General features: G+C 32.4%; 1 protein-coding gene across 2 annotated transcripts in view; it reads left to right on the plus strand.

Annotated features, from left to right (window-relative positions):
• The window catches only part of LOC143058980 (uncharacterized), a 40,390-nt gene extending 34,581 nt beyond the window's left edge, over window positions 1–5,809 (plus strand). For both annotated transcript variants that reach the window (XM_076232463.1, XM_076232462.1), the window contains exons 6-7: window positions 4,795–4,875; window positions 5,550–5,809. In XM_076232463.1, the coding sequence (XP_076088578.1) occupies window positions 4,795–4,875; window positions 5,550–5,638 (170 nt within the window). In that variant the 3' untranslated portion in view covers window positions 5,639–5,809. The remainder of the gene's footprint in view (window positions 1–4,794; window positions 4,876–5,549) is intronic.
• Window positions 5,810–17,100: the final 11,291 nt, after the last annotated feature.

The following is a 17,100-nucleotide window of genomic DNA, read 5'->3' on the forward strand; positions in this document are numbered from 1 at the left end:
CTAAATTTTAATCCTGGTACCTTTGATAACTATTGATGAATAGTAAATGCCAATACTATTATTTTATCAAACAGTTTTTATTCAATGCATAGTCGGTTGATCACAAACGTATGTATATGCGTAACATGTTTTGTTAAAAAAAAAAAAAAAAACTCAATACAAATGCATTAACAGCATGTAGTATCAAGCAAAAAATGATCAAATAAAGACCCGTCTAAATTCAACTGAAATGAAAAATATAACAACACTTACGGTTATCTTGATGACATGTTTTGTTCAATAATAAAAATGTTTCTAAATATAAAGTTAAAGTTTTATCAAAGGAACTTACCTATAATAATTAACATTGATAACTTCCGTTTCCCAAATTGAAATATTTCAGTATTAGACAACAAAATCAACACAAGTAGAAAAGACAAAAGGGATGATTTTTCCTTCTCTCCTGTTTTTTTTCTGACTGTGATGTTCCTTCGGTACCATCATATGGTGTTTTTATATCCCAATCCGTTCGCTATACCCGTGTCTGTCGTAATGTTGCCTTCAACACGGAGCCTTGGCTTACACCGAATTTGTGTTGAAAAGACAAAAGGGATGATTTTTCCTTCTCTCTTGTTTTTTTTCTGACGGTGATGTTCCTTCGGCACCATCTTATGGTGTTTTTATATCACAATCCGTTCGCTATACCCGTGTCAGTAGTAATGTTTCCTTCAACACGGAGCCTTGGCTTACACCGAATAGCAAGATATTAAGGGCCATAAAAATGACAAGCGTAAATCCATTCAAACAGAAAAACCAATGGTCTTATCTATAAAACGAGTAACGAGAAACGAGAAACAATTATGAACTACATTAACAAACGACAACCGCTGAACATCAGGTTCCTGAAATAGAACTTTTTTTGTAAACATGTTGGTCTTGCTATCAGTAAATCAAAATTATACTGTATATTATTCATGTTATTGTTATAATCAGATACACATTCACAGTATTACAATCTATTACATTAGGTCATGTTTTCCCTGACTGTCAATAACGCCTTTTAACTAATTTAATTGAATGCTGAATGTGTACTGATTGATACTATAGTCTTATAGATACATGATTTCTTACTAGTTGTTATTGGCTTTATATTATCTGTTAGAAATTGCAAGTACTTACAAATATGGACATACTTCTAACAGATTGATGCAAATCAGAAAAAAATCATCTAACATAAACACAGACACGTGACAGGATATTTGTTCATCCGTCAAAACAAAAACAAAAATGCAAAACATATCTGTAAGTACTCGCAATTCTGGCAGACAGTTTAAAGTCTATGACTTTTTGTTTATACTGCATACCAAGTCTTTACCTTTTAGTTAATACATAGTAGAAATGGTAAATCAAAATTCACAAACAATCCAATTAGATCGAATATAATATGATATAATAACTCTTCGTATTAGCTAGCCTCATTGAATAGATTTAATACCACCATTGTTTCCCCTATTATTCTTTGTTAAATTTTCATTTGTTTTATCTTTGTTTTAAATAAAGAAATACTTGGCATGAGTAAAGTTATATCACGTCCAGTGCTAAAGAAAAAAAAATCATAGAACAGTTCTTTGCATGTAAGAAAATAACCATCACTGGAAGATAAGTAATCAAATGTTCACCCCTTTTGTCTGTATATGTTCCGGCCGTATGAGTAGTTGAGCTATACGCGTATGGTCGTGACCATATGGGAATATACTCATATATGGTCAGACCATACGGGTATGGTCCAACCGTACGCGTATGGTCGGGGTAATTAACATTCTGTTACAGCTTACTTTTAATACTTCTAAACTCTTCATATGGTATGTCCGTTCATTAAAAAGACGCTATCATCTATAATACTAAAATAACGAGGTCCAATTTATCAGCCGTCATCGGGTAAAAACGACAAATCAAAGAATTCAACTTTATATACAGCTAATATAGGACAATGGTGTAGATTAACAATTACCCCACTCCAGACCCTTTTGTTTTTCACATAATTAATATTGCCAATAATTAACAAGTTCCGGGTCGAATCCGATACCGATACCAATAGTATATTCACCTGTTACCTATTAACTTATCTGTACGTTCCGCATCAGACAGGCGCACCACCAAACGGAGTATTAAGGATTTTGCTATATACACGGGTCATAATCACGGGGCTGACACTACTGAATTCAATCATTGTATTTGTTAGCGGGCAAGACGTTAAACAGTGAATCACAGAATTCAACTTTATTTATAACTTATGTAGGACAATACTGTTGATTAAATACTCCATTCCAGGACCTTTTGCTTTCCAAATAATTAATATTACCAATTATTGATAAGTTCCAGGACGACGGGTTCAAACAGAAATATTTGAAAGCAGAGAAAACTGTGTATCTTATAATCGGCATGACTTTATCAGATGACAATACCAATACCAAAATAAGGATTACGCATAGTTATATAATTCAGTCATGCGATATCACGGGTGTGTTCTAGTATTATGATAAAAAGATAAGCTAAAAAAAATTAAGAAGTTTCACAAAGTTTATTTTACTTGTCAAAACTATAATTGTAAATACATATTAAACCGATGGTCATGACCATTGCCGATTAGTTATTACGGGTGATTGGCAATATGTCGACTTAAATAACTAAATTCCTGAAATTTCGTAAGAACTATTACGTAAGAAGTTATTGGAAAGTAACATAGTTTATTTTAAATATCATGTGAATATGTTGTATTGCAGTCATTTTGCGATATGATGTATGAGATATAGAAAGAGCTTCTTAAAAACACTGTTGAGATCAGAATGGCCAAAGACCGCGGTATCACAGTACGCAGCTGCAAAAAGAGTAGCTTTTCACTCGCAAACAAAAGGTGTAACTTCATTAACGTAAACGATGTTAACACGATTTCGTTACTACATTGTATACCTCAAGATGTTAACGATATCTACGATGCCAACAATATATAAGAGTTCATACATTGTTGATGATGTTGGCACACTCTCGTGTTAACATTGCAAATATTGCGATGTCGACAATATTTTTTTAACATTGTGTACCGGACATGGATGACTACGTAATTGGTTTATCTAATTGTTAAATGCCACTAGAACACACCCGCGAAATCGCGGGCATATATAGCTTGTGAACTGTTGTAGGATGATTTTTTGTAAAAGATATTATGTATGGAGAATTTCATAAAAGGTATCAAAAGCTCTCTCCCTTTTTCCAAAGTCCGATATTTGTTTCCTTTCTGTTAAATTCAATTATTTTCGTGTGTCTGTCCTCAGACCACAATTATTCTTCTCCGTTGCTACAATGCTTCTTTTGGTAAAAGTAAAATCAAATAAACAATTTGCACCGTTTCAAACATGAAATAAATGTAACTGCTTATATATAGACCATTATTAGTCTAATAAAATATGCTTCTAGGACAATCCTATCTGTGCTTTTTCTTTTGAGAGCCTTATTTACATGCCAATGGTAGGATATGAATCATGTATAAATGACTTAAGACCGACTAAGGCTTATTTGAGGGGTGGTCGGAGGGGTCCTGGTTCCGAAATCGAAAAATATTTCCCTAGATCCCGTAAGGATCAATCCCCAAATCTCGAGCTTAAAAACACCGATCCCGACGTCTCGAAAAAGGCCGTGCCTGCATCTAATCTCTACCTTACTTTCATTTTTGCCAAATCACTATTTTCCCTTTCAGCAATAAATTTTTATGTCCCATTTATGGGCATTATGTTTTCTAATCTGTGCATACGTGCGTTCGTTCGTTCGGTCGTCCGTCCGTCCGTCTTACCCGCTTCAGGTTAAAGTTTTTGGTCGAGGTAGTTTTAGATGAAGTTGAGCATGTTTTGCATATTCTAATACATATATATGCAAGTGGTATGACCCCTTAAATAGCAAACATTCAAAGAAAGCAGTAGAGAGAATACAGAGAGTCTCTATATATCAAAGTAGTATAATCGTAGTTTACATGTAGATAGACGCGAAAAATAATTGTCCTCTATAAGGAGGTATAATAGTTGTGATTCTTGCGATCTAAACACCATGATATGGAGAACACTCTGAATGGCTTATTTATTTTTCATTTTTGTTATTCATCATACGATTGGTTGTACTTGTGTCACGTTTTACTTCTTTTCTTAATATATATGCAACTGGTATGACCCCTTAAATAGTAAACATTCAAAGAAAGCAGTAGAAATTATACAGAGAGTCTCTATATATTCAAGTAGTATAATCTTAGTTCACATGTAGATAGACGCGAAAGATTATTGTTCTCTATAAGGAGGTATAATAGTTGTGGTTCTTGCGATCTAAACACCGTGATATGAAGAACGCTCTGATTGGCTTATTTATTTTTCATTTTTGTTATCTGTCATACCATTGGTTGTGTTTGTGCATGTTTCAAAACGGAAGTCTTATCTAGGACTAAAAGTCAGTCCGATGACGGAATCATATCCGGACTCCTTTTTTGTCGTTTTTCTCTCAAAATAACTCAATCTGAATAATCATAAGAATGGATGACAAATGCGACTATGGATGTTACCTTTAAGACACAGAGGCATGATGATTGATTGACTGTGGAAGGAAGAGAAGCGACACACAAAATGAGGTCTTCTCGTTTAATAGTATAGATAGTATAGATACGGTTGCCTTTAACCGTTACGTCTACTTCATTCAAACTTTGGTAGATAGTTGTCTCAATGATAATCAAGCCACATTTGTCTTGTTTTATAATCTTGTCCGACCTTTACATTTCAGTTCTTCGAGTGATGTGTGTGGTCGTCTGCCTTGTGTACTCGATACTGTCTATACTGATTATTGAAAATGACATGAATATCGGTAAGTGTTTTTTTGCTCCATATTTCTTTATTCACCGATTCATTTACACGTATTTATCAAATCTGAAACTTCATCATACATAATGACATACATTATCTCCTCGTATGTTAAATTGTAAGATTTTGAGGATAATTTAAAAAAAAAAATGTTTCGGTAATGACAACTGTCTAGTTTTCTTAAAGGGAAAACGTAGTCTTCATCTCTCATAGTAAGGATACATTGTGTGCAATTATGTTTGGTTTTTTTGTAATGCTCTTTAAAAGAGGGACGAAAGATACCAAAGGGACAGCTAAACTCATAAATCTAAAACAAACTGACAACGCCATGGCTAAAAATGAAAAAGACAAAGAAACAACAGCACACATGACACAACATAGAAAACTAAAGAATAAACAACACGAACCCCACCAAAAACTAGGGGTGATCTCCGGTGCTCCGGAAGGGTTAAAATTAGCTTGTTAAATGTTCGACTACGCGCATACATGCAACACAATAGTTAAGGTACAAGAGATATGTTTAACTGAATTATAATTTATTGATTTTTATTAAATATGTGTCAACAGAATACGTTAGTACGTTATATAAAAGCATTTACATTCATTTAGTTATTAGCAAAATTCGATTATTGTTTATAATAGTTTTCAATTTCTAATCCTGTATTTTAATCATTTCAGGTGCAACAATTGGTCTTACGATTTTTTGCTTGCTTATAGGCATCGCCTTCGCTATAATAGCAGTATGGGTAATACGAAAAACAAAATAGTGTACGTATATAACATGTATAAGAAAAACAAACAGTGATAACAGAATGAAAGAATAAACAATGATTAAACAATAATTAAAGTATTAAAGTAACTTTGTAAATTTTATTCGACCTAACATATGTAACACTTTAGTGAAATTGTAATGTCTTAATTTAAATAAAATATTATTTAGACAACTTTGAATCTTGTTCTGAGTCTAATGCAGATTATTTACGCACATATACATACTGGTTCCGTGTGATTATGTATACTAGTAAGTATGTTGATGGTATGTCCGTGATCAACTGCCTGTTAGACGTTACATGTACATCTAACATCATTACCATTTTAAACTAAACTAAATCAATGAAAACAGAATTAAAAAAAGACAACATATCTTGAAAAGATGAAAACAGTGGATAACGGTGATTACGTTAAGTTTTTCTTCTATTCATTCTATATTATAATATCCACAGTTTTTCATTAATAGTTTCCCAAATGCAACATGTACATAGTATGTCTTTGCAATTAAAAATCAGAGTCAACCACTTTTTATTCAAACAATTGCCAATATTTTGTCTGTATGAAGTTGATTTAACAGCATACATTTTTTGACTTACTCTTTTTGTAAACAAAGAAAAACAAGAAAAGCAGAGTAATGCTTTTAAAGGAGAAATGTCTATCAACTAACCCGATGTTTGTTTAATCTATACTGACTTATTGAGATGTTGATCTGTCAGTTGACACCGAATAGTTATCAATCCATTGACATTCAGTGATTAAGAAGTAACCAAACTGTCAAGGATATTCTATGATGGTAAACAGCGACAATACCAAAAGAGACAACTAAACTAAAAAAGAAACCATTTTGACCAAACAGAAAAAAAAATTAAGAATTAGAGGCAGACAAACCGGTAAATAGAAAACTAATGATATAAAAAAAATACTGATTACTTTCAAAGAAAATGTATGTACCAAGTCAGGAGTATGACAGTTGGTTTGATGTGTTTGAACTTTTGATTTTGCCATTTGCTTATGGACTTCCCGTTCACTTTTTCTATAAATTATTAGATATTACATTTTGTATAAGTCCCGGTCCCTGTGAGTATCACCAAACACTCCTCACGAGAGTTTCTACGGTTCTTAAAACGTTATAATAGTATAAATGTTGTTACAACTTATCAATGTATGTTCCTGATATATCTGATAGAGCAAAGAAGAACCCAAATATGTTAAACTCAATAACATATATTATAATATGTAAAATAAAAGAACCCAAATGTTTTGGAACCTTCAGTTGGTAAGTTTCATCTTTATTTTATATTAGTAATCTTTGAAGTATTCATTACGTATTGTTTTGTGTTTACTGAAATATGTTTTCAGTAAGTAACAAAAAAAATATATGCGTGCGAATTTCAAACGCGCAATTTTACACTAGTACTCAAAACCCTCCTTCCTTGATGAATGCATTTTACATAGACAAATAAAATCGTATAATATAATCAAAATGAGGATGTTAATTTGATGTGTGCTTCTTCGTTACATTTGTTGTTTTTATAGTGATTAATATGATAACACAATGTTGACTGCTGTACCCCTAATTTTGACATTTTAACTATTGTGTCTGTTTGTTTTGTTCAAGCATCGGTGACAATATAAAGGAATGTGATACGACTGTCATACAAGTGAGAGGTTTAGCTAGCTATAAAACTAGGTTCAATCCACCCTTTTCTACATTTGAAAATGCCTGTACCAAGTCAGGAATATGGCAGTTCTTGTCCATTCGTTTTTGATGCATTTTGTTATTTCATTTTGCCATGTGATTATGGACTTTCCGTATTGATTTTCCTCTGAGTTCAGATATACGGAAAATTCAAAGGCGACAATAATAATACATGTAAATAGCATAAATATTCAAAACGTTTCTGTGTAAATGGTTTTGGTTTGTTCTTCAAAATTCCGCTAAAGGGCAGTGTCTGGCCTGAAAAGAACTGCTTGATTATGTTGACTCTAAGATCGATTATGAATAATAAGAATTCATGAACCTTAATAAATCTGACATACCAATAATTGGCATTTCTGAAGCGAAATTTTTAATTGGCATTTATCCATTTCAGATCCGTTCATCATCCGTTTTATCCGTTATACGTCCGGTAGAAGCCCATTTCTCCTCCGTTCAACATCCGTTTTATCCGTTAAACGTCCGGTAGAAGTCCGTTGGTGAATTTATCTTCCAGACCTCCAACGGATGTATAACGGACAAGTAACGGATACAAAACGGAAACAAAACGGACGAGTACCGTACAAAACGGACGCCTAACGGACGTTCAACGGACATTTTATCCGTTGGACGTCCGTTAAAAATTTTGAACAGGCTCAAAATTTTCCACCGGACAGAACGGACGTCGACGGATTAAACGTACGCTTAACGCACATGCAACGGATATGAACTAAGAATTAGACAAAATCCGATGAGAATAACAAATATAACATCTAAACTAAATGCATGAATTTTGGATAAAATAGTACCTTGACACGTCTAATAATAATGTGAAACAAGAGAAATATTAAATGAATTCAAACATCATCAGTCACAGAGGCCTAAAGTCGTTTGATATAAAGTCCTTGTTCCATTTGGAAGAAATTAAGGTCAATGTCATAGGTCAAGGTCATGTTCTTAATTTTGCTTTTTGCTTGTTACCTTTACTCAAAAGAGCCATACAAGTTAATGATATGATGTGTTTGCCAAATTGTTGTTTACGATATAACACAAAATCAACCCATTTTAAGTCGAAGTGTGTTATAGGAGTTTTCTCCCGTGTTGTATTTGAAATCAGTATTACTCCTAAACCATACAAGTTACTAACTTGGGATCTTTCAATTTGAGATCACTGACCTATGACTTTGAAATTAAGGTCAATGTCAAAGATCAATTTGACGTTCTAGAAGTTGACCTTTGCTAAATAAAAACTGGTTTTAAATGTTACACACTTTGTTTTATTATTAACTCGAATGATGTATTTTATCGGAAAGCAATGGAATAGTATTCTATTTTTTTCTGATTTTGTCCCATTCTTGATTCTGACATTTTAATGAGTGTAAATACACAAGTGAGACATATGTAGACGAAGACACATACCCGTCAACTCATACGTTCCAATTGAAGTTCATGTAATTCATTAAGTTTTGTGTGTTACCTTGATTTGTTGATTCTTAGTTGATGGACGCGATTTGAAAATCGTTACACGACCATTGCGTCAATTTGAAAACAATAATGCATCAATCGAACATTTGAATTAATTGTATTTTTATAAATTTAAGATTGGTCGGTTTTGTTCACTCTCTGTGTACGTAAAGAAAAGTTGCAATTACTCGTTGAGGTTGTTGGACTGAATATTGAAAAATGCCTTGTTACATGCACAATAAACAATTCCTGTCAAAGGCAGTTAAGATATTTATTTCAAACAACCAACTTAACTTGTTATTTTGTTAAATTGAATTTTGTTTTAAACAAAAACAAACTACGTCATTGGGATCTTTCAAAATAAAGATCGGTCTTTTTTTCTCTTTATTCAAAAGCACACCCGTGTGTGTATATATTTTTTGCATTTCGAATGTTTGTCTAGCTATTCTGGAAGTGCTTTGGATGCTAATAAATCAAATGCTTCAAGGACGCTCTAATGTTTGAAGGACGGTACCATGGGTTTTGTTCAAGTTATTGATTTCAAACTTGTGTCACAAACAGCCTCAGATAGGTATCACCTGTCGTAGTAATAACCAGACTCTTTACCTTGATTTTGACATTATCGAATGTGACTAATCAATTAATTTGATTATAGTTACGATAAAAACTATTTAAGACGGAAAAGTTACAGTAACTTTCTACTTCAAACAAGTTAATCCCCGTTATGATTTGTTGTGAATCGTGTTAGTCGTCTTTAATGATGGTCTCTTAATTAGAGTTGTCTCATTGACAACGAAACCACATCTTCTTATATAATTTCAAGATATGAAATATATATGCCAGGCTTTTATTTGTTCGCCAGATGTCAGTTTCGTCAACAATAATCTCATATCTACAATAATTTGGATTTTAGTATGACGTTCATTTTCACTGAACAAGAACAAATGTTTATTTAGTGGCCATGTGAGGTCAGTTTCCAGTTGCGGGATATTTTTCGCTGCGTTAAAGATCCAATGGTGGCTTTCGGCTGTTTTCTGCTCTTTTTGACGGGTTGTTGTTTATGATCTATTATAAACCGTAAATTTTCAAAATATGTCAACACTTATTTGCTGAGCAGGTACAATCCTCGAAGGGGAACCAAAACACTAGCAGAGACAAAAGCCTTGTGGTAAACACATCTGTGTCTAAGCAGAAAGTTGATAAATCAGGTTCATGACTCGTTTTTCATGTAAGTTCATTGGAAGATACCGAGACCTTGTGGATTAATATTCCGTGTCAACGTCACAAATAAAACACAATGGATTTTAAGTACTGACGTCGTTTATCGTATTTTCATCGTCTTAATTAAGTGTTATAGCGTTCTTTTATTTGCCTTTGTAAAAAACTGCTTTAATAATTATTCATTTTTGGCAATATCCAATTGACATGGCTCGGTACTTATATATTTCGTCTTTGTTTTGTTGTGCTATGGTGATTTTTTTGTATTTTTATTGATCGTTTTTGCTAATGTGTTTTGTCTATCTCTATTGACATATATGTTTGTTTTTATTGTGGTTTAGATTATAACACAATGTTGACTGCTGTATCCCATTGTTGACATTTGTACCTATTATAGACGTCTATGTGTTGAGTTCACACATTGATGTCAATATAATGAAAATGCATGCGACTGTCATACGAATGAGATGTGTAGCCATAAAACCAGGTATAATCCACCATTTTCGAAAGTGTATGTTCCAAGTCAGGAATATGACAGTTGTTATATATTCGTTTAAATGTGTTTCACCGTTTGATTTTGCCATTTGATTTGGATCTTTCCGTTTTGCAAATTTCTTCGGAGTTCGGTATTATTTGTTATATTACTTAATTCCTATAATAGGGTTCGCCAGACGTGCACCTCTTCTATTTTGGACTTATTATTGCGGCGAAGTACAAAAAAAAAAAACAACAAAAAAACACCATAGTTAGAAGGACAAACGAAATCCAAGGTTAAAGAGTGTCAAACATCAACAATTCTAAAAGTTATACCAAATACTCTACGGAAAATATGTCTGAGAGAAGAAAAAGTTTTAACAACTTAATATAATAGTGTAATAGTTTTTAAAACTGTTGTTACATGTATTGAGTGCATGTCTTCATAACTGTTTTGCTACAACAGAATTCAAGAATAAGCTTATACATCGCTCCGATTAATTGTGAGTTATTAGTCTGAAATGATAAATAGCATTACAAAATTTTATCTATGATCGGCAATTTGAAGTGCAGCGTTATTATTCTTGTCATTCGGAAAACTGGCCGATTGTTAGAAATGATGCGGTTTATTTTTGTTTACATAAAGAACAAATGATTTGAAAACCTGTTTCACAAATAAATTAAAAACAACCAAAAGGTATACACGAATAATCACTACATTGTTGCAATAAGATTTTGTTTGTGTGCCATGAAATTGTCAAGAATTCAGTGATATTTTATATCTTATAAGATTTGTTGTAAATAATCAAGTAAATCATTCTACTGAAGGTTGTGCTAGATATAGACATTTCCGTTGGAGATCAACACAGTTAGAAAAATTAAATATATGATATATGACAAACGTGCTGATAAAGAATACCTAATTGTCTCATTTTTCTATTCACATGATTAAAAAAGGAACTGTTATTTGACATCCATATTTAGAAAAAAGTGGTATAATCAGTGAGTTGTATTTCAAAATATATTATTATGTTGCTCAAACGAAAATCCTCCAGGTATGTAACCGGGACTTTATTTCTCAAACTGGTTTCTATGTTCGTAAAATAACAATGAATACCAATTGCCAATTGAAAACCTCTTCGAAATACAACTTCATACTACGCATCAAATGTCTGTGTACTACTGTTCAAGGAATAGTTACCGTTTGTTAACATTTATTGTAACCTGTCATTTTTTCAATAACGGAATAGTTGAGCTTAAACAACAGACTTTTCAAATCGTCATACATATATATTTTGAATCTCAATCGTAAAAACTCTGTTACCTTTGACCCTAATAAGTTTTAGAAGTGCCGAATTTTCTGTAAATTAAACTTATGATTGGATGATAATTGTGTGGGGAAACGACGTAATCGCGTATACGTATGATTTGCTAGATTTTTTAAAAAGACTTTTAACGTATTAAGGTGGTTGGCCTCGGTAACCCCCATAATTTCCTCTTGTGTAATATTTCTAATATTTACAATATTGACATAAAAGGGGTCAGTGCAACATCTGCCAACGTCTTGTTGACATTCTCTTTTGAATTTAATGTTTAATGTATATTAAAAATGACCAGTCTAAGGGTAAAATAAAAGAGCACGTCCAAAAATACGAGTAAGTATACATTATTGTGTGTTTTTGCATATCTTTTTAAATGCATAGAAGAAAAGTGTTATAAATAAAAATTAAAGTCATGGTTATATTATTAGTTTTAATATAAATGAATGGTTTAAAATAAAATTGAGAATGGAAATGGGGAATGTGTCAAAGCTACAACAACCCGACCATAGAACAGACAACAACAGAATGTCACCAACAGGTCTTCAATGCAGCGCACCCGGAGGCGTCCTTCGGCTGGCCCCTAAACAAATATATATACTAGTTCAGTGATCATGGTGATAATGAACGCCGTTAGTAAAAAAAATATAAAAAAAAAATACAAGACTTACAAAGGCTAGAAGCTCCTGACTTGGAACAGGCGCAAAAATGCGGCGGGGTTAAACATGTTTATGAAATCTCAACCCTCCCCCTATACCTCTAGCCAATGTAGAAAAGTTAACGCATAACAATACGCACATTAAAAATCAGTTTAAGAGAAGTCCGAGTCTGATGTCAGAAGATGTAACCAAAGAAAATAAACAAAATGACAATAATACATAAATAACAACAGACTACTTGCAGTTAACTGGCATGCAAGCTCCATACTTCAATTAAAATGAGTAAATGATTATGTCTTCATCATATGCATATCAGGCACAATCCTTCCCGTTAGGGGTCTAGTATCATACCATCATAACTTATATGAGAAGAACGTAACCCGTGTCGATAAGGCAAAATATCTCGCCAGGTAAAATAAAGTTTGGTCATAATAAATAAATCATAAAACATTATTGTATAAACCTTGAAAATCAGAAATTTGGTCTATTCGACCGTTCGAAATAATCAAATTCTCCAAGCAAGTTGGCTTACAGGCACAAGAAAAAAGGAAAATGTTTGAATAACATTCATGTATTTTCCTACAAGACCTTTTTTAGTCTCATTTTGATTATTTCAATGTGCCTGAGCAATAAAACCTGTATAGTCAGAATAATATATATTTTTTAAACCTTCCAAACTTTTATATAAATAATTATATAACACTTTCAAAACTGCTTAGTACACTAGTTTCACAATTGTAATAATGTAGTTCCTTAACTGAATGCTTCTAGGCATTAAACTGGTCAAATTTTCCGTGGTAATACTGCATCATTCTCACAGTCAAATGATTACAACATAAATGCTTAATCACTGTTTTAATCACTGCTTAATTAAAACGCACACATGATTTCAAATACATATGTACGAGGTAATTCTCATACCCCAGGTCTACCCATACGACAAAGCAATATATATCTAGCCTTGCTTTGTAATACACAATTTGTTTAAATAAAATGTTTTTTAAGGATCAATAGAATATGTGTCTTTACTTAAGTGTACACATGTGAGTGTTAGATTTTCAGTAGTGAAATGGAGTTCACATTCAGAGTAGGAAGATGATCTTCCCCATAAATTGTCAAAATGTTGATATTGGTTAAAGTGACAGACATTTATCTCAACTTCCTATGGAAAAGAAACATATGAAACTAATGTTAGACTTTAATGTAGATTTTATCATTTAAAGGCAATTTTCGAAGGTGACGCTTACTGGTTTTCGTACTGATTCTAATTCGATTACAAATAGGCATATTAGTTACCCGTTTTTTTTTTGTGTTTTTTTTATAAAGAAAAATGTGCCTATTTGTAATCGAATTAGAATCAGTACGAAAACCAGTAAGCGTCACCTTCGAAAACTTTTAAATTAAACAAAAAAGCACAAAGTTAGGTTAAGCACCATTGACTAGGACTTAACCTAACTTTGTGCTTTTTTGTTTAATTTAAAAGAGATAAGTGACCGGACAGTTTATGTATAAAATTTCTTGAGGATATTGAGAATTTGGGACGATACTTGGCCTGTACTGTTATACATCTATATTATTATACATTGATCACTGAAACATTCACGTCGTATTTAGTTTTTCATTTTAACGTACATGTGTATATGATCCCCAAATTGCATTGGTGATAGTTTCAGGAAGTACAAACGATTTGTTTGATTATTATTAATTATATTTAATAAACATAATGACAGGATATAATGTTACAAAAATAAAACAATTGTTTGATTCATCAGGAAACTTTATTTCAGAAAACTCAATTAAACATTATTATAATAAGTACGAATGTATTTGAACTGTAAAAAATGGAAATGTTCATCTTTTTATTTTTGATTGATGCATTGCTGTCATGTAAGTAATGTTCTGTTCTAACAAAGTATTTCATTCGTATACTTCAACAAGTAAATGAAAACTAGCATTACGTGATACAATAAATAAATTCGAGGATAACACACACATATTCTTTCTATATATAATGCTTAAAAATTGACCATATGTATATAAATGTATAAATATTTAATGGCTGAATAATAGCCAACGATAAATCTTACGGGGCGAAGGATCATAGAATTATGATACAGTACACTAAAAAATAAAATATATAACCAGTCTAAAAAGGTACAACATCACCTCACATAACAATAAAATGAACACATGTTAGATAATTAGTGCTGTAATTCGAATAATCATTAATTCTCATTGTTTATTTCCGGTTCTTTTAAAAACATAAGTACAATCACAGAAATACCGAACATCAAGGACAATTCAAAACGTCAAATTGCAAAATCAAAAGCTCAAACACATCAAACGAATAGATAACAACTGTCATATTTCTGACTTATTCAGTGGTTGTCGTTTGTTTATGTGTTACATGTGTGCTTTTCATTCATTTTTATTTTATCTTAATAAAGCCATTAGTTTTCTCGTCTGAATTGTTTTACATTGTCATTTCGGGGCCTTTTAAAACTGACTATGAGGTATGGGCTTTGCTTATTGTTGAAGGCCATACGGTGACCTATAGCTATTAATTTCTGTGTCATTTTGGTCTCTTGTGGATAGTTGTCTTATTGGCAATCACACCACATCTTCTTTTTTTATATTTGGTACAGGCATTTGGTTATGTAGAAAACTGTAGATGTTATAGCTAGGTCTCACTTATATGACAGTCGCATCAAATTCCATTATATTGACAACGATGTGTGAACAAAATAAACAGACATAATAGGTACAAACAACCCACAATAATGTATGGACTTATCTCACTGTAAAAGGGCGTATGGTTGTCTATAATTACCCACATCTACCTTATTTCAACTTTGACGAACCTTTATCTCATTATAACGATGTATATTTCGTCCATGGCAACGGGTATATTTGATTTTTTAAACATTACGAGCAATACTCACACTTTTTATCTGAAATTCTTCTGTATGTAAAGTTTTATTACATTCTGAATCGTGCCATTACACAATTAATGGATAAATCTTGAACATGTTGAATTATGAAAAGTTCTTCTCTAATTTTTGTGCAATTTTCACATTTCTTCTCACTAGTGAAAAATCTGTTGTCGGGAAATAATTGATTGAAATTTAAATTTTGACGTTAAATTTTCTTGTTTTCTTCTGAATTTTCTTAATGTGACGTCATGTAAAAGGCGACCATGTCTGTTGAGGTCACACCAAAAGTACACAACTTACCTCTAATCTTTGAAAAGGAAGGATAAAATCATTAGAGAAACAGATTCCACCACTGTGACTCGTGTATTATGATATTTCTCCACTCTCAACAGTTAAATTTTAAAGCTCGGCAAGCCTCGCGCTTTAAATATTTATTTTAACTGCCTCGAGTAGGGAAATATTGTAATACACTTGTTGCAGTTGTGGAATCTACATTTCTTAAATGCAATGCTAGCAAATAATTCAAAACTCTTGTAGATGACGACAATAAGAAAATGGTCACTGAATGCGGTAATGAGCAACAACGGTTGTTCTTAGGGATGTTCGCTTTTCATTTTTGGGGATCTATGTCATATTTTTGGAATCCTCAGGTTATATCCATTTGAATGCCTTAAAAAATTGCCCATTGACTCCCATTTTTCGTTTTATGAATCTTTTATATGTATATTTTAAGCCATCTGTAAAAGTTTTATATAATCTTTGTTTTTTTTAAAAGCTTTTGTGAAATTTATCTTGTCAATGATAAAGCTATGAAAGATCAAAAGAGGACATTTTCCCGCTAAAATTTTAATGGCTAATATCTCGAAAACAAGCACATTGACCTAAATTTTTGTTTTGCTTTTTTGGTTCTTTTAATAAAGCCCTATCAATATATACTACTGTTATGAAGAGCTTGTTATTTTGAAACTGAGGAGCGAACGTCCTTAATACATTTGATAATTTCCAATTGATTTATTCGGGATCAGTAGGTTTTTCTTCGTTTGTAGGTTCCACAGCACATAGTTTTGTTCAACTATCAGGAAATCAGCATGTGAAGCGTTTTGATAATGTTAGACTAAACTGTTCATCAAACAACGCACCTATTGTAAATACAGCAAGCATTCAAATAGACGGAAAATCGTATACTACAATTACATTGCTAGGTGACGACTGTCATTCTAGCATTTTAGGAACAAAATGCACTCCTGATGTATGTGAATGCTCAAACCGGGGATTATGGTACAGTTATACATACAACGTCGTTCAAGATGTTGGTGTTGTTAACTTTAAATGTTTGATGGCATTTAAAGACAAGGGTCTCTTGTCAGACAGCATTAGCGTGAAAATTATTGGTAAGCAGAAGTGTTTAATCTATCAGATAAGAGTACGGTGCAAAAAGGTATATAAAATTAAATATGAAAAAAGGCTATCTGAATGAACAGATATAACATGCAAATATATATTTAGGAAACCGAACATTTGTCCTCTTAAACCATAGTGTATTTTTTTGGCTTGATGTCAACTTATTAGTAAATGAATATTTATTCCTACACAAGCGATTAATTTAGCTGTCCAGTACTGATCAAAACCTGCAGAGTTGTTGGTCCCCATCGTTCTTCAACTCATTACTTTTCAATCGACGAGTGTTTGTCTGCT

This window comes from Mytilus galloprovincialis, chromosome 14 (genome assembly GCF_965363235.1).
Source record: "Mytilus galloprovincialis chromosome 14, xbMytGall1.hap1.1, whole genome shotgun sequence".
In the NCBI taxonomy this organism is placed as follows: Eukaryota; Metazoa; Mollusca; class Bivalvia; order Mytilida; family Mytilidae; genus Mytilus; species Mytilus galloprovincialis.